The 23,437-nt window shown below is 40.9% G+C and overlaps 2 protein-coding genes across 3 annotated transcripts in view; one reads left to right on the forward strand and one right to left on the reverse strand.

Annotated features, from left to right (window-relative positions):
* Window positions 1-23,437, forward strand: part of CTNNA1 (catenin alpha 1) — a 223,156-nt gene that overhangs the window by 128,446 nt on the left and 71,273 nt on the right. The window lies entirely within an intron of this gene.
* LRRTM2 (leucine rich repeat transmembrane neuronal 2) lies at window positions 9,888-16,157 on the reverse strand. Its single transcript, XM_066343458.1, has 2 exons — window positions 15,751-16,157; window positions 9,888-15,406 (listed from the first exon to the last, which is right to left on the reverse strand). Exons 1-2 carry the CDS (start codon window positions 15,752-15,754, stop codon window positions 13,860-13,862), a joined length of 1,551 nt encoding a protein of 516 aa, XP_066199555.1. The 5' UTR covers window positions 15,755-16,157; the 3' UTR covers window positions 9,888-13,859.

A 23,437-nucleotide genomic window follows, 5' to 3' on the forward strand; every position in this document is an offset into this window, starting at 1 on the left:
CAGGTTGATGCTTTACCTACTGCGCTACCCCTGGTCAGGCGATGTATATATACTTTGTAACCCAAATCTCTATCAAGATTGAGAAAATTGGCCCCCACCGATGGGCTCAGTGGATAGAGCATCAGCCTGGCATATGGACCTCTTGGGTTTGATTCCCAGTCAAGACACACAAGGGAAGTGACCATCTGCTTTTCTCTCCCTCTTTTCCTCCTACAGTCAGCAGCTCATTTGGTTCAAGCATGGGCCCCAGGAGCTGAAGATAGCTCAGTTGGTCAGAGTGTGTCAGCCTCAGGCACTGAGGATAGTTTGGTTGATTTGAGCATTGGCCCCAGACAGGGGTTGCCAGGTGGATGCTGGTCAAGGTGCATGTGGGAATCTGTCTCACTATTTCCCCTCCTCTCATAAAAAAAAATTTAAAAAAATTATTTGCTTACTGTTTTATTAAATATTAGGCTGTTTTATAGTTCAAGTACGTGAGCTGTACATTTCCAGCTAAATAAAAATCTGCTTTTCTGATTGTCCCATGATCTCTCATTGGTTCTTTAGTTTATTTACCTCATTGAGGATAAGGTTGTCTCCAGCACCTACTTGACATGGAGAACATACTCAGAAATGTGATGAGGGATTGGCTCAAGTTATGTGTGCAGATCTTTAATTGGTAATAATTCCTTTGATATGTAATGTTTCAGGTTATTTTGGTGAATTAAGTTGGCCTACTCATTAGTTTTCTGATAAAACATGTTTTGCTTAAGTCCTCTTGATGTTGAGGGGATGCTGACCTTGAAAATCCCTCCCTTATTTTGTTGGCTGCCATTTGAGTGATTCCTCAAAGCTGGTGTAGGAGGGAGGTGTGGTTCTGGAGTTTCTTCTCCATCTACCCTCATTTCCTCGGTGATCTCATTCAGTCTCATAACTTTAAATACTTGTATTCACTAATACTGACTTCAAAATTTCTATTTCCAGTCTAGATTTTTACCTTGGAATGGTCATCTCTACTTGAATGGCTAACAAACATTTCAACTTTAACATGGTAAAAACTGAATCTTAATCTTTCCCATCCTTCCCTTCTCAATTTGTGCCATCCTTAGTGTGCTTAATCTCAGTTGATAGCGGTCTTGAAATTCAGTTTGTTTAAATCAGGGGTCTCAAACTCAACTCAGCATGTGGGCCGCAGAGCAAGATCACAGCCGTTCGGCGGGTCGCATTAGGTCTACAAAAGGCAACTGTTACGCAACACTTTTCTCACTGCAGTTGAAAACAAAAAAAAAATCAGTACAACATTGTTCGGCGGGCTGCGAGTTTGAGACCCCTGGTTTAAATGCTAATTAATAACATCAGAATAAAGAGGGGCTTTTCCCTGCTTCCCAGTTTAAACTGAGGGATTTAACATAAAATACTTTAATGGTGAGATCTTTAGAATACTGACTATTGTTTTAGGGAGCCAGTAGATTTGTGTTTTTAACAGAAACACCTGTTTAGCCTGACTGACGGTGGCACAGTGAAGAGTGACAACTCAGTGTTGATGTCGTCTTTTCGAAATCCCAAGGTCATTGGCTTGAGCATGGGGTTGTTGGCTTGAAGGAGGGATCATTGACATGATCCCAGTCGTCTGTCTACAGCTTGATCCCGAAGATTGCTGGCCCAAGATCACTAGCTTGAACATCCTCTGTCACTCCCTTTCCTGTCTCGTTCTCAAAAAGAGAAGGGAGGGAGAAAGGGAAGGAAGGAAGGAGGGGACCTGTTCAATAATTTTGTAATAATGGTGGTGATATATTTGGTAGGAATGTCAACTGGATTAAGTAAACCCTTCTACACTTTGTCCAGTTCTTCATAGTCTATCTGTAATTCATCTCACATCTCATTCTAAGTGAGTACAATTTGGGTGTCTGGATGAAGATACCGTTTATGCACTATAACGTTTCTGACATTTCAGGAATGCTGTATCGAAAGAAAGAAAATTCCTGAGCATCTGCTATTAGGTTGTCATATAGAGTAGTAGATAAATCTTAGACTGGCAGTTTTAACACAGTAATAAAATGGGTTCTAGTTGAGGGAAGATGGTGCAAGCGTCAGAGAGGAATTTTGCACACACTGGCCTGAAGGGATTGTCAGGAGAAAAGAGGGAGAGGGGGTAGTGTGGCACTGTCCCAGATACCTGCAGGAATGTGCTGAGGGCAGCAGATTCTTTTTCCTTTCTTTCTCACTGCCATTATTTTCTCCTGGTGAATTTCAAGGGAAAGTTAGAGAGAGAGGTTGATCAGAAAGAAGTAGTACTGTCAGTGTCACTTCTGAACTCAGTTCTTTGTGCCACATGCAGGTCTTGTAATGATGATAGTGTCTTCCTTAATGTGGAGCAAAAACTGTTGCAGAACATACTTTCACGTGAAAGGTTGGTGTTTTTGTGGTCAGTTCTATGGAATGCTGACCAAACTAGTATGAAATTTTAAATCAGTGATAAGGGTTACTGCTTGTCATTACTTCAGACTTCTTTTTTAAAGAAAATTAAATGTAATGGGGTGACAATCAATGAGAATACATAGGTTTCGGATAAACATTTCTATAGCATTTGAACTGTTGATTGTGTTGACATTTCTGAGATTTTCACAATCATGTCTTCTATTCCCATGTCCTCTATGCCACAAGGCAGTTTTCTAACCCCCAAATAAAACCAGGAAAATAACTATTTATATTAAGGATTTGAAGGGTGTTAGGATTTTATTTGGTCAGAGAGCTGGAATGAGTGCTAATTATTAAAAGCAAAAGGTGTTTTTTTTTTAAGATTTTACGTATTGATTTTAGAGAAGAGAGACCGGGAGGAGCAGGAAGCATTGACTCACAGTAGTTGCATCTCCTTTGTGCCTTGACCAGGCAAGCCTGGGGATTTTAACCAGCGACCTCAGCATTCCAGGTCAACACTCTATCACTGTGCCACCACAAGTCAGGCAGGATGTTATTTGTAAATGACTTGTATTTCTGGTCTTTTGAAAGTAAAAGCAAAGAGAATAAACATTATTTGATACTTGAATCTATACAAAGGGAACGGTAGACTGAGAAGACAATGCAGATGAGTGATTGTGTTTCTAGTAGTATTTCCTAATTTGTATGGTTCAGTTTGCAGCTTACAGACATTCAGTTTTGTGGAGTTGAGTATTTTTTAAATTAGAGATATTTCCTAGAAGGTAACTCAGCAGTGGATAAACTGCAACTGAATGATTGAATGGTTTTTATTTTATTTTATTATTATTATTTTGTTTTGTATTTTTCTGAAGTAGGAAATAGGGAGGCAGTCAGACAGACTCCCGCATGCACCCAACCGGGATCCACCCGGCACGCCCACCAGGGGATGATGCTCTGCCCATCTGGGGCGTTGCTCTGTTGCAACCAGAGCCATTCTAGCGCCTGAGGCAGAGGTCACAGAGCCATCCTCAGCGCCCGGGCCAACTTTTGCTCCAATGGAGCCTTGGCTGCGGGAGGGGAAGAGAGAGACAGAGAGGAAGGAGAGGGGGAGGGGTGGAGAAGCAGATGGGCGCTTCTCCTGTGTTCCCTGGCCGGGAATCGAACCCGGGACTCCTGCACGCCAGGCTGATGCTCTACCACTGAGCCAACCGGCCAGGGCCTTGAATGGTTTTTATTTAGTAGGGTGATTATATTTGTTATTTTGGGAGTCATGAGAAGAAGCAGGTATGTGAAAAGCGTGTTCATGTGTTGGTAAATAAGGTATGAGGACAAGCCCAGGATGAAAATATATAAGAAAGTGGAGAAAGTTGTGGGTGAAGGAGGGAATAAAGTGATTTTCCTTGTTGAATAAACTGGATCATGATCTTGGAAAGACAATACCAAGAAAGAATTCTTAATTTGAAAAGTCTGGGCCATATGATCTGCAGGTTCTGATAAAGCTCAATGTGTGTATTCATTCAGATAGTTTAATTCTGAGCAAGGTTTGTATTTAATAGAGGTTTTGATAATAATGGAGGATCACTATCCAGCAACCACAAAATATAGCCTCCTGTGTGCAGTGGACTGATGGGTTATCTTTGTGTTTTTAAATTCTCAATCTTCCCTACTCATACCCCTCAGTAATTGTGGCAAATTTGCTTAGGAATCAGATCGGTCACAATTGGACGGGCTGCTTCCTAAATTAGACGTGGTAGACTTGAAATCATTTTTTCTAAGCAAAGAAGGAACATCATAGTGATTTTCTTTTTTGACAGACAGGGGGACAGATAGGGACAGACAGGCAACAATGGAGAGAGATGAGAAGCATCAGTTCTTCATTGTGGCTCTTTTAGTTGTTCATTGATTGCTTTCTCATATGTGCCTTGACCAGGGGGCTCTTGCAGAGCGAGTGACTCCTTGCTCAAGCCAGTGACCTTGGGCTCAAGCCAGCGACCTTCGGGCTCAAGCCAGTGACCATGGGGTCATGTCTATGATTCCACGCTCAAGCCATTGACCCTGTGCTCAAGCTGAATGAGCCCGTGCTCAAGCCGGCAACCTCAGGGTTTTGAACCTGGGTCTTCCACGTCCCAGTCTGATTCTCTATCCACTGTTCTGCCACCCAGTCAGGCCATCATAGTGATCCGTAATTCTCAGTCATATATTTTGTTCTAAAATAAAATTGTCAGAAGCTGTGATATCAATGAGATGATTTCTTTTGAAAAATAGTATTTATTTTTTATAATAGTATATGTTGTCCTATATGTTTTTATTGAACAAGGAAAAGAGACATTACTTGATTTTAAGGGACTACACTACCCAGAAGGAATTTTAGAATTAGGGATTTTAAACTTTTGAAATTTAGCTTTGATTCATAAAGCCAAGCCAGAGAAATGTCATGCCTAATATTATAATACATTTTATAAAGCATGATATTTGACTGTGAGATAATGTGGTCAGGTTTATATAATATTATATATAAAAAGTATATCCAAGCCATTGGCTTATTAAAAGCTCTCAGTAATTAGGCCTGACCTGTGGTGGCGCAGTGGATAAAGCATTGACCTGGAAATGCTGAGGTCGCCGGTTCGAAACCCTGGGCTTGCCTGGTCAAGACACATATGGGAGTTGATGCTTCCAGCTCCTCCCCCCCGTCTCGCGCTCTCCTCTCTCTCTCTCTCTCTCTCTCTCTCTCTCTCTCTCCTCTCTAAAATGAATAAATAAAATAAAAATTAAAAAAAAAAGCTCTCAGTAATTATTGGTCTTTAGAGACTATACATTAACTTAGTGAGGGGAGTAAGACTAGAAAGTAGAGAGTTTGGGGGAACAATACAGAGGTCTAACATGTCTTGAATGGGATTACATTCTCTATGTGATGAATCTGTCGCATCTAATTCTACACACATTGCTATTAAAAGAACAAACATTTGGCCCTGGCTCGTTGGCTCAGTGGTAGAGCATTGGCCCAGTGTATGGAAGTCCTGGGTTTGATTCCCGGCCAAGGCACACAGGAGAGATGCCCATCTGCCTCTCCACCCTTCCCTCTCTCCTTCCTCTCTATCTCTCTCTTCCCTTCCTGCAGCCAAGGCTCCATTGGAGCAAAGTTGCCTGGGCGCTGAGGACGGCTCCATGTCCTCAGCCTCAGGCGCTAGAATGGCTCAGGTTGCAATGGAGCAATGCCCCAGATGGGCAGAGCATCACCCCCTAGTGAGCATGCCAGGTGGATCCCGGTCGGGCGCATGTGGGAGTCTGTCTCTCTGCCTCCTTGCTTCTCACTTCAGAAAAATACAAAAAAATAAAATAAAAGGAACAAATACTTATTGAATGTTTATGTCAGCAAGTGTTCAGGACTTGACATATATTAAATGCCTCTTTTGTTGTTACTGCTATTAATTTCCTGTTAGGAATGAGAGGCCCAAGGAACAGTGAGGTTGCAAGACTCTTAATCACTGTGCTATTTGTTCCTGTTGAAATAATAGGTGGTTTTTCTTTGTTTGTTTTATTTCCACATTTTATTTATTGATTTTTAGAGGAGAGAGAGAAGGAGGGAGAAGCAGGATACATCAACTCATAGTAGTTGCTTCCTGTATGTGCCTTGACCCGGCAAGCCTGGGGTTTTGAACCCACAACCTCAGCATTCCAGGTTGATGCATTATCTACTGTGCCACCACAGATCAGGCGGCAGGTGGTTTATCTAATACTGTGTGGAATGTGTTAAATTTTAAAGAGACAGTTAAAATTCTGACAGCTATTCAGATTATGAATGCTTTATCTTTTTTAATGTGTTCCTATTTAGGAAATTAGTTATCATCTTATAGAGTCTTTCCCACAGAGCACATTTATGATTATCACCAGCACTAGAGATGATGCATGAAATTTACTTCTCTGTGTTCATGATGTAGTAGAACATTTTAAAGTTTTAAATTGTATTTCTAGTCTAGATCTGTAATGTAATAGAAGAGGCATTTATTGCATGTCCCTTATGTGATGGAACACTATAGTTTGAGTCCCAGGGATGTGATAAGGAGGAAATGTGAACTGCTCTAAGTAGGTGCATGTTCATTCTTGCTGACTTTATAGGTTATAGCTTTGGATCATCACAAAGGTTAGATCACAACCAAGCATGCAACATGGTGTGTTAGATTTCTTACACGTAGCTTTTTGAAGGGTTGACATGAAGTGCAAATCTGTCTGTTCTCTGAAACCTCCTAGGAGATCCTGACTGGCATGTTTCCTTATTGTTCCTGTAGCTGGCTTTGTTTTATAAATAATTCATGGACTTCTGCACTTAAGTGTCTCTCCCCCCAAATGAACTAGTGTGTTTCCTTTAGTCTACAAAAGAAGCATCATCCCCCCCCCCCCCCCCCCCCCCCGCCTCCCAATAAACCAGTTTGCTTCTTGGATCAGATGAAAGCTGTTGGTTTTGTTCTTTGCCTTGGCCACCAGGAAGATCAAGGCCAAATTAGTGTATACTAGAAATAACTAGTTATTGTTCTGCTAGGGTTTCAGGATGACATTCCAACTGACTGAGCTATCTGGCTAGAGCTTAATTTTTACTGGTTTTTCTAGAAAGACAGAGACAAGGGAGAGAGGGGAGGGGGAATGGACACATTCATTTTATTGTTCTGCGCAGCCTTTCATTTTTGGTTGCTTCCTGTGTGTGTGCTGACTGGGGATTGAACCTGCAATCTTGTTGTTTGAGGATGACGCTCTTATGCTTTTAACTGACTGAGCTAACTGGCCAGGGCTCTGCTAGGGCTTTTATTTGTGTTATCAAAACCCTTAGAATCTGGTGAAATTTCTAGACTCACACAGTGTTTGTATTAAACTTTTTTTTTTTTTGTGATAGAGTCAGAGAGAGGGAACAGACAGGAAGAGAAAGAGATGAGAAGCATCAATTCTTTGTTGTGGCTTTTTAGTTGTTCATTGATTGCTTTCTCATATGTGCCTTGACCAGGGGGCTACAGCAGAGTGAGTGAGCTCAAGCCAGCGGCCTTTGGGCTCAAGCCAGTGACCATGGGTCATGTCTATGATCCCACACTCAAGCCAAGGACTGCAACCTCAAGCTGGTGAGCCCTCACTCAAGCTAGATGAGCCCATGCTCAAGCCGGTGACCTCGGGATTTCGAACCTGGGTCCTCTGCATCCCAGTCGACACTATCTCCACTGTGCCACCGCCTGGTCAGGCTGTACTTTCTAGAGGTTCTCATATCCTGTGAATCATATCCTGGACTGTTAGAGCTAAGAATCCCTGCTTTTGATCTTTTTACATTCTTATTTCAACCATTTTTTACTTATGAATGTATTTTGCTAAGTTTACATGGCTTTGTAGACAAATATTAAATATAAATGATATGTTGTTTTCAGGGGCTTAGCAGTTGAGCAGTTGCCCTCTATGTATTTGCCAGCTAGGCACTAGGAAATGGTTTATTTATCACAAGAGAAACTTTTTCGTTGGGCTAATATAAATGGCTGTAATACAAGTATCTGTCTGATGATTTTCCAGAAAATGCAACCTGGAGGTTGTGTGTGTATATTCTTATGCACTGGGCACAAATTTTGAATGGGTAGTTCTTGGTAAAGTTTCTTGATGAAAGTTACAAAAAGGCCTTGGGAATTATCTTGGGCTTGCAGTTTTAAATTTTAGTACCAAAGTATGGGAAGAGCCTTCTTTCTTTGGGTGATAATGGAGCTATTGGCCCCTGCTATCAGATGCTCCTTCATGTGGGGTTTCCAGCGGGAGGTCCTGAGTTGGAGGCCATGGGCTAGGCTTTGCTCTTGGGCCTCCATGTATAAAGGGATGCCACATTCAGTTTGTGGGCTTTGTGAGATAGGATGCCTCACAGTACTTGCCTGTGGAGATTTCTTGCTCATTAATATCTTCTTTGGATAGGGGAAGGGAAGCTCAACATCTGTCTGTCAGGAATGTTCCCAAAACATTGGTTAATGAGGAGAAACTCATGCTAAGAAAAGATACTTAGAAATTAGCTATGCTTTTCACCTCTTTTTCCCTTCTTTCTTTGTGAAAGACAATTTGTAGTACATTTTGTCTCTCTAAAGGAGACTTGAGTACCCAGCTGGTTAGATATATTTAAAGAAAAAAATATCTCTTTAAACAGACCTTGAAGAAATCTATTATAAATTTGAGTGGGAACCTGAGAAGGCTGTGGCATACAGGCAAAACTAATTAAAATAACTGATAAAGAAATCAGATGTAGGTTTACATGGGATTTTCAAGGTTAAATGTACGAGAATTATGTTAATAAGCTCTCCTTTTAACTCTATAAAGTATAGGAATTTGTTCTTTTGTACAATTTGAAAACACCATCACCTGTGCCCTCTGGTGAATACTGGATAGTTTGACAGTAAAATTTTGTGCTGTGCTTCCTGCTTCTCCTCTAGTTACTGCTGAGATTTTTGGTGCAAGAGCTCTCTTAACCTCTCTGATTCCCTTATCCCTGGGTGATGGGGAAGGGGATAGCCTTGTTTCTTCCCACCTGTCTGGTCCTTCGTAGTGCTCTAGGCCTGGAGAAGCAGCAAGTGCATCCTGATAAGTAGGCAGACTCCTGACAGTCAACTCCTTAAGGCCAGGGCAGTTTCTGCCCACACTGCTGCCCAGGCATAGCATCCTGTCCTAGGGATATTTACCTTTGCCAGTTGAGGGACTCTAGTTAAAAATCTTGCCTTCCTTTCCCCTAATCATACTCAGTGGCCTGGCGTCTAGGGTAGAGGAGGTCATGTCGGGATCCTCGAGGTCACGACATGTTTAGCACCTATAGTATTTCCTCTCAGGAGTGTTGTGCAGGGTGCTGCTGGGATGTAACCAATTGGACCCCCAAGGTAGAGGCCACCTTGCTGTTTGCTGGGTATAGGGATTGAATGCCTTTACGGAGCCCCAGGCTGTGGCAGTGTGTGCTGTTAAGGAGGTTGAGGAACAGCGGCCAGCCCTCAGCCCTGTGGGCTCCATGGACAGCTTGTTTATCCACTGGTCAGACTTGTGACAGAGCAGCTTCTTCCTGCATGCCTGTTGTTTATTGGCATGCTAGCTTTTTAGTTAGCTCCCTTTTGCCCCCTTACCTTTATTTTCTGCCTAGCCTCGTTTTGCCCTTCTCTGAATGAAGTCAAGTGATGGTAACTGCCCTTTTTTCAAGTGGTCCTTTTTTTTTTTTTTTTTTTTTTACAACTGGTCCATTTGGCATTATAGAGTACATAGTGCGAAACAACTGTTCATTTAAAGTTTCTTGTTTCTTTATCTGTCACAAGTGATATTTCAGGTTAAACATGTCAAAATTGATATGTTACCAAGGAAAACTAAAAAAAAGACATTCACTTTTTCCAGTATACACAATTTTAATAACAAAATTTCCTGTACACTGCACTTTGTTAACCATCTCCCCCCAGACCCCAGTATAATAGTATTTTCTTCCCACCCCCAACCCATTTGCACCTCTCCCCTTCAAAATGGCTCTTAAGGTGACTGAATACAATGTGTTTGGACTGTACTTTTGGTTTCCAGTCTGTGTTGATAGCAAGGTTCAACAAACATTTCATAGATGAAACTTTTTTTAAAAATTGCCAAGAAAGAATAGGTTAGTTGAAGGAGTAGCATGTGTTGCCAGATGTTTGCAATCACAGTATGAAAGCTTAAACCATTATTTTCTATTTGTTTTTTGACTTAAATTATTCAAGTTTGCCTTAGCTAAGGAACAGAAGTATTATTTATGGATGGCCTTATCACCTTTGCCTTTTTCTGGTTGAAGCACTTTAACCAATAAGATATCAAAAGCATGTCTCAAAACAGACTTTTGTTACTGTATTGCTGTATTAGGAAAATGATCATATAAGTCAGCTTCCAATAATATTCTTTCAAATTTCATATTTATATTCACACTTTCAGGGGAGAACAGGGCATTTATAGTTTCTCCCACCAATAAATCTGTAGGAAGTGTGCCTTAAGAAAAGGATATGCCTTTTTTTTTTTTTTTTTAGGATCCAGACATAGAGCTACATTGGGCTCATTTTTATTGGAAAGATGGAGTCTAGCTCTTGGTGACTAGCATCAGAATAAGCAGGTGGATTTTAATCATTAGTGGAGTTGGGAAGTTCAGTCAATTCCATTCATTAAATTGGTACAGAAATTAACTTAGGCACACTAAGAAATTACGTATGTTAGTACAGATTTTTAGCTTAAAAAATTAGTATCTTTGCTATTTGATGTTGGCAGTGGGTATTCTTTCTGAGTTGAGTGTGGATTTGCAAATTTATCAGCCCACTCTCATTTTAGAAAGGTGATGGAAATCCCTGGCAGGCTACAGGAATGAATAGAAATGATTCCAAACTACCTCTTGGTTACTAAGTGGGTACAGTATCATAATTTTCTTTAGGGTCCCTTTTTTCAGAGAGATTTAATTACTTTTCTGGGTCTTGATAAGTGGTCATTTTTCTCTAACTTTGCAAATGGGAAAACAGATAAACAAACAGACTAAAAAAACGGTGTTGGGAGTTGGGGAGAGAGGAGGCTGACGAAGATAAAACTAAACTGAAAAACAAAAGCCCTAACTAACATTGTGTTAGCAGGATCTGCAGTGGAGCCGCGAGGCTTCTCTACCCGAGCCAGTTGGTAAAGAAGAGAGCACGTATGACCAACAGTCTCATCTTCAAGCCTGTGTTGGTACCAAAATACATAACGACCAAAAATAAATGAAATCCTGCCTTCTTTAGGCAATTCAGAGGGGAAGTTTGTGCTTAATTGAAAAGGAACATGCTATTTGGCATTGTTGCTTATTTTTCTCAGAGAGCATTACCAAAAAATATGCAGGGCAAAAAAATCAGTTATTTTTCAACTTGAAAGTATGCCATGGTGGCCTTGGCTCTCCTGTTCCCCTGATTTACTAAATGGCTTGCTTTTCCAATGTACTTTTCTACATACATTAAGGATTTTGCTGATTGATGGTCCATTTTGCTAACTATAATCTTTAGAATTAATGTGGGGATTCCCAGCCAATTCTTCTCACCCTTCTACTCACAGTTTTAATTAATTCTAGTTGCAGTTGAAATGATAGAAAATACTCCTTTGCCATCCTTCTGGGGCCAGTGGAATCTTGGGGGTTCAGGGCACAGTTGTATTGTGACAAAGCTTTTCTCTGACAAATGGCCGTGGTTTCTCTGATAAATGAGTTGGTAAATTTTACCTTGTGGAGCTCTCATTTGTAATGGGAGTTTCAGATCCAGCCCTTCTGTAGGGAAGCAGTGAGCAGTGAGCTGTGCTCCGTGCCATAAAATCAGCTTTTGTCCCTGCCCAGGCAGTTCCAGGGTCTGGTTTAACAAGAAATCAAATGCTCACTGCTCAAGATCAGCTGAACTCGACTGGGCTGAAACTTTACCAAATTAATTTGTCCACCTTAAAAAATATAGAGAGTAAATTTTTACCATAATATTTGATCTTGTCTGCTTTTTACTGAGACATTTTCTTTGAAATGCAGATAGGCACCCATCTCTTAGTATTAAAAAGTGAAAATTAGAATTAAACCTCATAGATTCAACTGTAGTCTTACATGTTTTCAACTCAGTCCAGGGAAGAAAATGTGCCTTGAATTAAGGCTATCATGTTAATGGCCATGTTAAAGAAAAGATAACTTTTTTCTTTTAGGGTAGTAGTTTTCTCTAAGGATTTATGCCTTTTTCAAATACAATGAATGTCAGTTGTAAAAATTCTCATTCTTGTAAAAATCAAATCAGTAGTCTAATGTCTTGGTTTTTGCTCCTACTAACATGGAACTTTGTGTATGGAAAAATTCTCTGTGAATTGGTGACTTGCATCTGAATCCCAAATATGTTACAGATTCTCCATAGAAATCATAATTGAAGAAACAATACTTGTGGCTCTTTTCTACATGAAAAGTGTGGTATCAATGATCATTTGTTAATTCTGGAATGTTTATATTAACACTGGAGAACCTCTTCCTTTTCCCCTTTTCAGCTGTAGGTCCTGGGGCCTTGCCCTGTAGGTCATATACAGCTACCTGTTTGCCTCACTCTTGGCTGCCTCACTCTTGGCTGCCTCACTCTTGGCTGCCTCTTAACTTCAGCTGCCTGTTCCTGTGAGTCAGATTTCAAAATGCTGCCTTTCCTTTGCATCCCCTCCCTCCTTGCACCTTTCAGTCACCACTGTGCGGCTGCATGAGCATGTGGAGTATTCCCCCACGGAAAGGTTTGCCTCAGTGATAATGCTGTTCCCTTCATTTAGAAGGAACTGTTCTTATGAATATGTATCTATTAAAAGGTCAAATTTTAGCTTATGATATTTAAAAAGTGATTTTTAAATGTGTCCTTTATAATATATTCTAATAAGAATCATTGTTGTGCCTGTTGCTAGCCAATTATTTTTTATTTGGCTTTGAGGTTTGAGGATGAGGAAAAGGCAGAAGAAAGAGGTTTAGTTTAAACCCCCATTTCAAGGCAGCTTGATAATCACAATTGAGAGAATTTTGTTTGTGCTTTAAAACTAAAGGAAGCAGGTCATGGCATTAAGTTGACTCAGTTTCTCTTCTGTCCAGAATAATTTCCAAATTCTTTTTACATATAAATGTAAATATAGGATTTAGTAAACTAATTAGTAAAATGGTAATGTAATACTACTTTAAAATAATTATCTAAATGCCACAAAAATCATGTTCCATTATAAAAGTAGAGATGTATGATACAAAGTCAATGTAATTATTTAGTATCAATTCATTGTAATGAGACCTTTTCCACAATCACTTGGATTCATTGTTTAAATATATTAAAGAATCACTCAGCTTATTAGAATTACATAAAGGGTTCTGATTTCATGATGTGAACTTGATAACATCTATTAACCCAGGCAAAAACTCTGGAAGAACAGTGTTTAATATTTACCAGTCTTCAGCATACATGAAATTCTACTTCCCATACTGGCGATAAATTGTAGATTTGAGTAAATACCAAATTATCATACAAGAGAACTTTGCTAAGTCTCCTTTAAAGCAGCAAGCCAGTGGTGGTACTTGGGATGGAAAGCAATGATCAAACAAGTATTGATCCATATCTTTTTCTGCTCAGTAGCTTCATACCAAACTGTTTTCAGTAGAAAAAAATAGCATTGGAGACCTTAGTGTAAATGTTTACACTCAATAATTTATAATCATATATATGAAATGTCTTATTTTGAAGTAAGCATTTTTAGACTTTCCAACAAGAGTGCAAATTAATATGAGCATTGCTTCATTTAACACTTAAAATATGGTTTCATTTAAAAAAATTAAAAACACTTTAACACTTCAAAAACTTAAGTCTCCACTTGGTTTTGAAAATTAGGCTTAATGTCACTGTTAAAAATTAGATATTTATCCCCTACTATGTAAAATAGGTTACTTATCTGATGTAATTTTTGATGATGAGTAGATATTATACTTCACATTCTTTGTATGGCAGCTGCTGACACTTGCACTGTCCGTAGCCATTAATGATGATGAAGGGTCCTTCATGGGTAGCTTCATATTCACTATATGGTCCTTGGTCTGACATGTTTGACATATGGAGTCGTGTTTGGGATCGAAGCTGCCTGTGGTTCTGAATCATTGAGCACTGCCTAATTCTTCTTAAAGTGGGAGGGCAGCACTTCCTGGAGATGAACACTATAAAAATAATAAAAAAGAAAGAAAACAATAAAGCCATTGTTCCTGTAATTACCCGCTGAGTGAAGATGGCATTGTCTGGTTCCGGAAAGTGTTCCTCAGTAGTAACTGCTATGCCTGCAGTAGTTGGGATTTCTTTGTCTCCCACATGGTAACTTGATGAGCTTATTCTTTTTGTATATTCAGTGGTTGGATCTCTATCAGTTGTCGCCATGGCTGTGACAGTGGTTGATAAATTCCAGCAGAGCTGAAATCCATGGACTGCATCCAGTATATCCTCTCCTTGGGTGTGGTCAGGACTGTGGCATAAGATAGAATGCTCCCACCGACCTTGGAAACTGCCCAGCCAGGAGGCCAAAGCACATATTCTAGGGCTGCATTCCCACAGATTGCCAGAGAGGCCAACAGTTGTGAGAGATCTCAGGGAATTTAAGATCTTGGAATCAAGGCTGTTTAACTTGTTGTTATCCATTAGGAGTATTTTAAGATTAGGCATTGTTACAAACACTGTCAGGTCGATGGTTTTGATTTCATTTCCAGTCAGGTCTAGCTTTTCTAAAGTGCCCCAGGTCCACTCCATTCCACATGTCAGGTTGCTGATTTTGTTCCATTGTAAGAAGAGTGTGTGCAGACTGCTAAGCCGTAGGAAATGAGCAAAATTAATCTTCGTCAGTTGGTTGTGCTCTAGGTGAAGCTCTCTCAGTTTGATTAATCCCGCAAATCCATTGCGAGCCAAACTTCGTAAACGGTTTGTGCTCAAATCTAGAAACTCCAGACTACGACAGTCCCAGAACAGGCGTACTGGGATAGTCCGCAGGGAGTTGGACCGTAAATGCAAGGTCTGTAGCTTCCGAAGGCCATAGAAGAGCTCTGGGTGCAGAGATGACAGCTGATTAAAAGAGAGGTCCAAATTTTGTAGGTTAATCAGTTGGGTAAAAGTTGTGTTTGGCAAGTAAAATATTTTGTTGGAACTTAATATTAATTCCTTAAGTTTATATAGTCCTTGAAAAGCATCTTCTTTTATTGTTGAAATTTGATTGTGGTCTAAGTGGAGCCAGGTAAGTTGACTGAAGCTGGTAAATTGATCCCTTTCGAGCTCTGTGATGTGATTGTGCCTCAGGGACAGGCCCAGAGAGCCCTTGTCTGTGGCGTTTGGCACTGAGTGGAAGCCCTGAGAGTCGCAGTAGAAGAGCAGCTTCTCGCAGCGGCATTTGGGCGGACACGCCATTCCCAGGGCAGGCAGCATTTTTAAAACCATGCTCATTGCATATATTGCTGCCAGCATAGGGGCCCCTAATGGCCACTTGAAATGTAAGCCTGCAGAATATAATTTAAGGAAAACAAGAAGATAGAATATTTTTCAGCAGAACATATGAGCTATTAAAGAAACATAACATTATGGTGAAAAATTTCACTGCATATAACTTATTTTTTATTTGCTGCAGAAAAACTAACCTTGTTAGTATGACTGGAACAAAACTTAAACCATTAAGAAGGTAAAACATAATCCTGTCATCATCAAAATATGCTTTTACCTAAACCTCAAGAACCAAAAATGTAACAGGGATTCACTTCATAAAATATGAATTCAGTAGTTTATTAAGAAAAAATAAACATGATTCCTTACTGACTGTACAAGACACACAAATACATGGACTTACCCATTCTTCTGAGCACATTGGAGGCTGCATTCAGTCGCGGTTGTTAGACCCAACGCAGTGAGTCTGTAAAAGGCTCTAACATGCAGGAGCCTTTGACCAGTTTCCTGTTTTCTGTGTCCAGGCTTTCTGAGTAAAATTGAATCCACCAGGGTGAATTGTTTTCCTTAGGATTTTCGTGTCAAAAGCATTTGTTTCATTTTCTGTGACCACTCTGATCCCTAAAATCACTTTTGAATATGTTAATAATTTCACCCTCCTCCAACAGCTCAGCTGGTTAATCAAAGCATCAGTCTTTCCTTTCCGCAGCTGTTAGTTCTCTCTGTCTTAACTTGTTGATGGCAGATGGGCGGCTTGTTGCAGGGGAAAGCTCCTGAAGCAGCATGAGTGCATTTACTGAAAAGCTTTTCCGAGAAACAGCACAAGAATGGATTTGCTTATATGCTGCGACCACACAGAACTGTATATAGGCTGACGTCACCCGGTGACGTGTCTTTTGTTTGGGTTTTCCAGAAGCTTTACTGTTATAAAGCACTGTGCTTTGTAACAGTATTGGATGGTTGTCAGACCCCGATTGCAATAAAGCAAGAAAGAAGAACTCCTGACTTAAAAACACGGTATTCCGTCAGTGTAGGAAGCAGCAGTGAGGTTGTAATAAAGGCTGCATTCAAGAAGACCCATCTGAACAGTGAGTTGGGTTAGCAGAGTGATGATTTTTAGTGCCTGTGAGAGCCAGTGTTAGACTGCTGATTCCGCATAGAGAGAGAGAGATCATTTTAAATGGTCAGGAGCCTGCAGGATTTATGAAGTGCTGCTCTAACGTCAGTCTCTGCAAATTAGTGCCCACTGCTTCTGGTAGTTTGGGAAGCTACTCAATTGCCTTGTTGTCATGCTTGGTTAAAATAGAAGTATGACTCCGATTTTCTTTCAGTGTGTTGGTAAACCAGGTAAGTGGGTTTAGCTTGTCACTAAGAGCTTAACATCACTAACCAAAAATAAAGTGGGGAGGGGAGAGCTTGCACAACAAAGCATTTGGTTATTTTGCTCTTACAGAATTTTAGTCAAACTCTAATTTAAAAGATCTCTCGGCCCTGGCCGGTTGGCTCAGTGGTAGAGCGTCGGCCTGGCGTGCAGAAGTCCCGGGTTCGATTCCTGGCCAGGGCACACAGGAGAAGCGCCCATTTGCTTCTCCACTCCTCCCCCTCTCCTTCCTCTCTGTCTCTCTCTTCCCCTCCCGCAGTGAGACTCCATTGGAGCAAAGATGGCCCAGGCAGGCACTGGGGATGGCTCCTGGGTCTCTGCCCCAGGCTCTAGAGTGGCTCTGGTCTCAACAGAGCAACACCCCAGAGGGGCAGAGTATCGCCCCCTGGTGGGCAGAGCGTCACCCCCTAGTGGGCGTGCCGGGTGGATCCCGGTCGGGCACATGCGGGAGTCTGTCTGACTGTCTATCCCCGTTTCCAGCTTCAGAAAAATACAAAAAAAAAAAAAAGATTTCTCCTTCCTGTCCTATTTTACAATTTTTTATCACAGGAGAAAAGGGTAGATTGATAGTCATTTAATACTGCATGCCCTAAGCCTTAATAGGGGGACAGAAATGATTTAGGGCAAGTGATACAGCATGGCTTGATTCTGACATAGTCCCTTATACACTGCTCACAAAAATGAGGGGATGTTTCAAAATGAATATGAAGCTATAAAATATCTCCTAGTTTTTTTTTTTAATATCTCTCCTAATTTTTGTGAGCAGTATATTTACCTCAGAATCTCACCTCCTCCTCCAACTGAAAACCTCAACTGATGCCGGGATTGGTGCATTATGCCACCCAACTAATAGAGCGTTATTTCGTGCACTTAATAGTTCCTACTGCATACTTAAGAACTGACTTTGAGTCTCGTAGTGTTGTTGGACTTTGTCTAGTAAATATAAAAGGTCTCTTACACTTTGGAATATGATTTTTGCTTTAGCTGTTTTTACTTGACCTAACTCTATCTTCTCCCTGTTAAGTAGTTTCATCACTTTTCAGAGTTTGGTTATAAATGTACAGTTCCATGTTTACTGTTGTAAAAGATATTTCTAGTATGAGTCAGGGTCATGTTTTCAAGCCTGGCAAAGGTGAGGCCTCTTAAACATCTTACCTTACTGATTTGGCCTTCCATGTCAATTTCTCTTATACCATTGGTACTTAATCTTTAGTGGGTCTTGTCACACACCTGAAGGCAGAAATCTCAAAACTACCTATGGTGTCTGTGAAACCTCATTGGCCTGTTGGCTTCCAGGGCCTTCATCCTACTGTGCTATTCTAAGAAGTCATTGTCTTAAGGAGTGCAGTAGATGAGTAAGGACTGGAAAAATTCAAGGTCTGTTCTTACGGGCCCGGTGTAAAGGTGCTGTGAAAACTGCAGCAACTGAAGGTGTGTAGTTTGAGTCTTTTCTGGAAGCAGACCCCAGGACAGGATTAGAAGTATGAGTTTCATTGGTGAAAATGCCTAGGAAATATAAGGGAAGAGAGAAGACAGCAGGGATACTTTGAGGGCTGGTAGAGTCTTTCAGACCACAGGACAGATCTGACATTCTGAGAGAAGAGGGGAAGGAAAGATTTTACGGGCAGGGTCTTGGATTATAGCACAGTTCTAAGACAGTTTCCCCAGGCCAAAGAGAATTCCTAAACCAAAGTTGCCTATGAGTGGAACCCCACATACTCAGGAATGAGCCCTCATTAGTACTTTCATCATTTTTATGCTTCCAGGTTAAGAAAGGGAGGGAGAGGTCTTTCTTAGACTTCTGCTACTATCTTGAGCCTTTCCATAGTCTATCTCTCTATAGGCCAGAAATTCTTAACCTGAGTTTATAGACTGGCTTGTGTAATTTTGTTGATTGTTTTTCTGTGAATAAGGTTTAATCAGATTCCTAGAGGGTCTGTGACCCTGTTTTGCAGGAACTTGCTTCCAAAAATTCCAAAGGGTGAATCTGATAAAGGTGGTCTCTGTAATTTAATTTAATTTTTTTTAAAAGGAAAAGTAGTCCTTGGGAGACTGTAAATGCTTTCATTGAAGTCTACCACCCTTTTGATGAAAAAAAATAAACCCTTGCCAGGCAGAAGGAGCTGGATTAAATTCTTCCCTGAAGTAACCACTTTAATTCCATGTGGAGAAAAGCATTAGAGTCAATTGGATTAGTACAGCAATCATGATTAGGAATGAGTTGTATGTGAAAAGTTGGAAGGAAAACCTCTCCTTTCTTTTAGAGTCTTAGTTCCTTTCTGCTCACTAGGTCACTTGGCCTACCTCTCATATACTAACAAATGGGAAATGCTTCAATTATCCCAGTACCATTATAACAGATTTGGAGGCAAGAAAAATTGCCCAGAAAAGCACCAATGCAATCAAAAGTAATTATTTTTGATGTATCTGGAAAAGAGGGCAGTAATGCAGTGTCACAATACCCGGAGCGCACGTTCCTTCTAGGTCACCGGCCGCCTTGCTCACTTCCCCCGTCTTTGGGTTCAAAAGGTTCAAGTATTGCAACCAAAGAAGATATTGGTGTTTGTCTTAAAATGGGCAGAGCACACAGTTCCTGTTGATGGGATTTTTGTATCACTTTTTTATCTTTATCTTTCTTTAGCTAAGAAGACTGAACAGAAATCTATGTTCTTTCTGAATTCAGCTTTTTCTTGGTTTCATTTTAGAACAGCTTTATTCTGCATACATATATGCCTTTGATTTAAAGTGGCAGTACAACCTCTGGGAGGTACTATCCATATCGTCTGTTTAAATTTTCGTTGCTGTAGTTGTTCATGACAAGGCAAAGGAGCAGTAAAATCTAACCCGACCATTTCTCCTCTCTGTAAATGGCTTTAAGCAGATTCGGTGACTAAAGCAGCAGGGCTTAGGTGCTGTAGTTACCTGCATTGCTCTGCACGAAAGTTTGCTTTTAATGTGTGTTGCTAATTCGAGAATTATTTCTTCTCTTGGAGAAGCACCAACACAGTAATATACATGAATTTTCCTATTCTTTTGTGGTAGAGACAGAACTTGATTTTTGCTTTATATTTATACTAAAAGGCCAAGTATTTCGTCAGTCATGCCCAACTCTAAAAATTGTCATGCCCAACTTCATAGATGTTGCATAGAGGCACTCTGGGGAAGTATATTAAAGTAAACCTTGCTGCTCTCAGTCTTGATCACTACTTGGACAGTATCCTCACATTTATCATAAAGTGATAGTTTTTAGGGTGGTGGCCCTAGATTCTATGGATCTGAGTACATCCTTTGTTAAAAAACCTTTTGAGATTCTTTTTTTTTTTTTTTTTACACAGACAGAGAGAGTCAGAGAGAGGGATAGATAGGGACAGACAGACAGGAACGAAGAGAGATGAGAAGCATCAAAGCATCAATCATTAGTTTTTCGTTGTGACACCTTAGTTGTTCATTGATTGCTTTCTCATATGTGCCCTGACCAGGGGGCTACAGCAGACAGAGTAACCCCTTGCTCAAGCCAGCGACCTTGGGTTCAAGCTGGTGAGCTGTTTTTGCTCAAACCAGATGAGCCCACGCTCAAGCTGGTGACCTCGGGATCTTGAATCTGGGTCCTCTGCATCCCAGTTCGATGCTCTATCCACTGCGCCAATGCCTGGTCAGGCAAAACCTTTTGAGATTCTTAATTGGCAGTCTCTTACTTGGGCCTATAGCATCAAGACCTGTATTAGAATAAGTGGGTTTTACTAGTCTTTTTTTGGAGGGAGGAGGGAAAGAATGGGAGATTATAGTAAACCTTGGAGTTGTTTACTGCTTTCAAATATGCATGCATTTGGAGGCAAACATAACTTATTTAAAATTTTTGATTTGCTCTTTGAAAATAGGAAACATTACTGAGGTTTGGTGCTAAACATTAGCTTGTTATCTTTGAAAGAAATGGAACCTGTATAACTGAGGGAGATAGACTATGCAAGGGTTGATGGCTTTGCCAATCTGTCATGTTGGAGGTGACCTAAAGAGTAGTTGGTAGTCCCAGGTAGAGCCAGAGAATCTGAGAGCACTCAGAATTCTAGGCTCCTAAAATCTTGTTGCCATCATAGGGGACCACTGTTGGGTGTAAATAAGTGTAGTGTACCTGTATTGCTAGGAATCCTTTCTTTCAAAAGCCTTTAAAAAGAAGAGTCCCCACATTAACCTCCCAGAATCCTCTTTTTTTATTTTATTTTTTTATTGTTTTTTAGCGAGACAGAGGGACAGATAGGGACAGGCAGGAAGGGAGAGAGATGGGGAAGCATCAGTTCTTCGTTGCGGCACCTTAGTTATTCATTGATTGCTTTTTCATATGTGCCTTGACCTGGGGGCTTCAGCTTAAAATGACTCCTTGCTCAAGCCAGCAACCTTGGGCTCCAAGCCAGCGACCTTGGGATTTCTAATCTAGGACTTCAGCCTCCCAAGTCTATGCTCTATCCTCTGCGCCACCACCAGTCAGGCAGGGAATTTCTTATTCTAATTTTGGAGGCATGTGCTTCTGCTAGTTCTTGCTACTATGGGATGGCAGGGCTAGGATCATGTGACGGCTTAATTCTCTTGTGGTAGCCTTGTATTCTGTGCCCATGGGTAGGGAATTTGTCATTTCATCTTATGGTGATGCACCTAAGTTGGACATTAGGCGAGTGAAAATCTTCCACAAACATTTGGGCAGAGGTACATTTAAACCAGGGGTCGGGAACCTATGGCTCGCAAGCCAGATGTGGCTCTTTTGATAGCTACATCTGGCTCGCAGACAAATCTTTAATAACAAAAATAATAACGTTAAAAATATAAAACATTCTCATGTATTACAATCCATTCATTTCCTACCACTCATGTTCACGATTTATTGTTCTACTTATTTATGCATTCATTGGTTGATTCTTTTTTTTTTGTATTTTTTCAAAGCTGGAAACGGGGAGGCAGTCAGACAGACTCCCGCATGTGCCCGACCGGGATCCACCCGGCATGCCCACCAGGGGGTGATGCTCTGCCCATCTTGAGGTGTCGCTCTGCTGCAATCAGAGCCATTCTAGCGCCTGAGGCAGAGGCCACAGAGCCATCCTCAGCGCCCGGGCAAACTTTGCTCCAGTGGAGCCTCGGCTGTGGAAGGGGAAGAGAGAGACAGAGAGGAAGGAGAGGGGAAGGGGTGGAGAAGCAGATGGGCACTTCTCCTGTGTGCCCTGGCTGGGAATCGAACCCAGGACTCCTGCACGCCAGGCCGACACTCTACCACTGAGCCAACCGGCCAGGGCTTCTTTTCTTTTTTTTGGTTGATTCTTTTATGTACCCTTATCTTGGGGATCAAACTTTCAACCTAGGCTATCAGGATGACACTCGAACCAACTGAGCTACATGGCCAGGGCTACCATGAAAAATCTTTTCTTCCACTGTACTCGATCATACCTTTGCGTTTAGTGTGGAACTGCTGGAGGCTCCAAGGATAGATTTTTCTGTCTCTGGTTGAAGATCTTGTTGAATTTGGGGGGAGATTTATCGATATCGCTCCTTACGGTGCCATTTCTCTGACGTCACTCCTCTTCCACTGTAGACATCAAACCAAACCAAACAGAACTATACCCTGAAGTCTTGATTAATGCACAGACTGATCAAAATTTATAGTGCCAGCCCTTTTCTTACTCTTATTGCCAATGGCTTCATCATTTTCATGTTTTTCTCTTCCTTTGTGTGAGGCAGGCTTCTTTTTTTAAATTCTGAAATACAGCCAAGTTTGGATTTGTCCTTTCTGCTTTTCCCTCTCTACATTTCGAGTGCTTTCTATTTAGATGTGTTTCTCCTGCCTACATAGATGGCCACAGGCTGTATACAAAGCCATTTGCACAGGATAGAATTAAGAGTAAGATACACATTCATATTTTCTTGAAGACTCCTTTTCGATTTTAGAGGGCTCTTTGACCCAATTGGCTAAATTTAAAAGGGTGAATTTGCATGTATATTGGCTAGATGCTAGCAAGCCTTGGTTGCTGAAGCTTGGGAATGTCATTTCCTGAGAACCCTCTTAATGTGCTCTGGGGCAGAGGAACTGCAGCATGTGCTAAGGTAAGCAGAAAATATTGAACATGTGATGTCATCAATGCAGAGAAAGTCAGTAACAAAAATTTGGCCCAAAGAGAGAAAGATGATTTCTTATTATGAAAGGATATAGCAGCATGTAACATTATAGCTGCAATTGAGATGTTGATCTTCATATTGCTGAAATGTGGCTTGCTGAGGCTTGAGCTCCTGTGGGAGCTGATCCTGTCCTGCTGCTTGTTCTGTGTGGGGGAACAGACAGGGGGGTCTGCTCTCTATCTAACAGCTTTATAGTTTTTCCCCATGTGTGTTTGAGGATGTGAGTGCGTATCCAATGGCTGCATGGTTTTCCCCTTATATGGCTATAGTATAATTTATGGACATGTAGTTTGTTTTGAGACTTTTAGCTTTTGCAGGCAGTGTAAAATGAATATCTTCGCATTCTTTGGCAAGTTTATATTAGCAAATTCCTAACTGTAAAATTGCTGGATTATAGGGTATGAATGTATCTTTAAAATTGATAGACATTGTCTTCCAAAAAGTTTTAAATTATTTTATACTTCCCATAGTAGTCTCTAAATATTCACTAGCCACCCATCCAACCCTGCTCCCCCAAACACCATATTGGAAACCAGCAAACTTTAAGAATATC

Source organism: Saccopteryx leptura, chromosome 6 (genome assembly GCF_036850995.1).
Source record: "Saccopteryx leptura isolate mSacLep1 chromosome 6, mSacLep1_pri_phased_curated, whole genome shotgun sequence".
In the NCBI taxonomy this organism is placed as follows: Eukaryota; Metazoa; Chordata; class Mammalia; order Chiroptera; family Emballonuridae; genus Saccopteryx; species Saccopteryx leptura.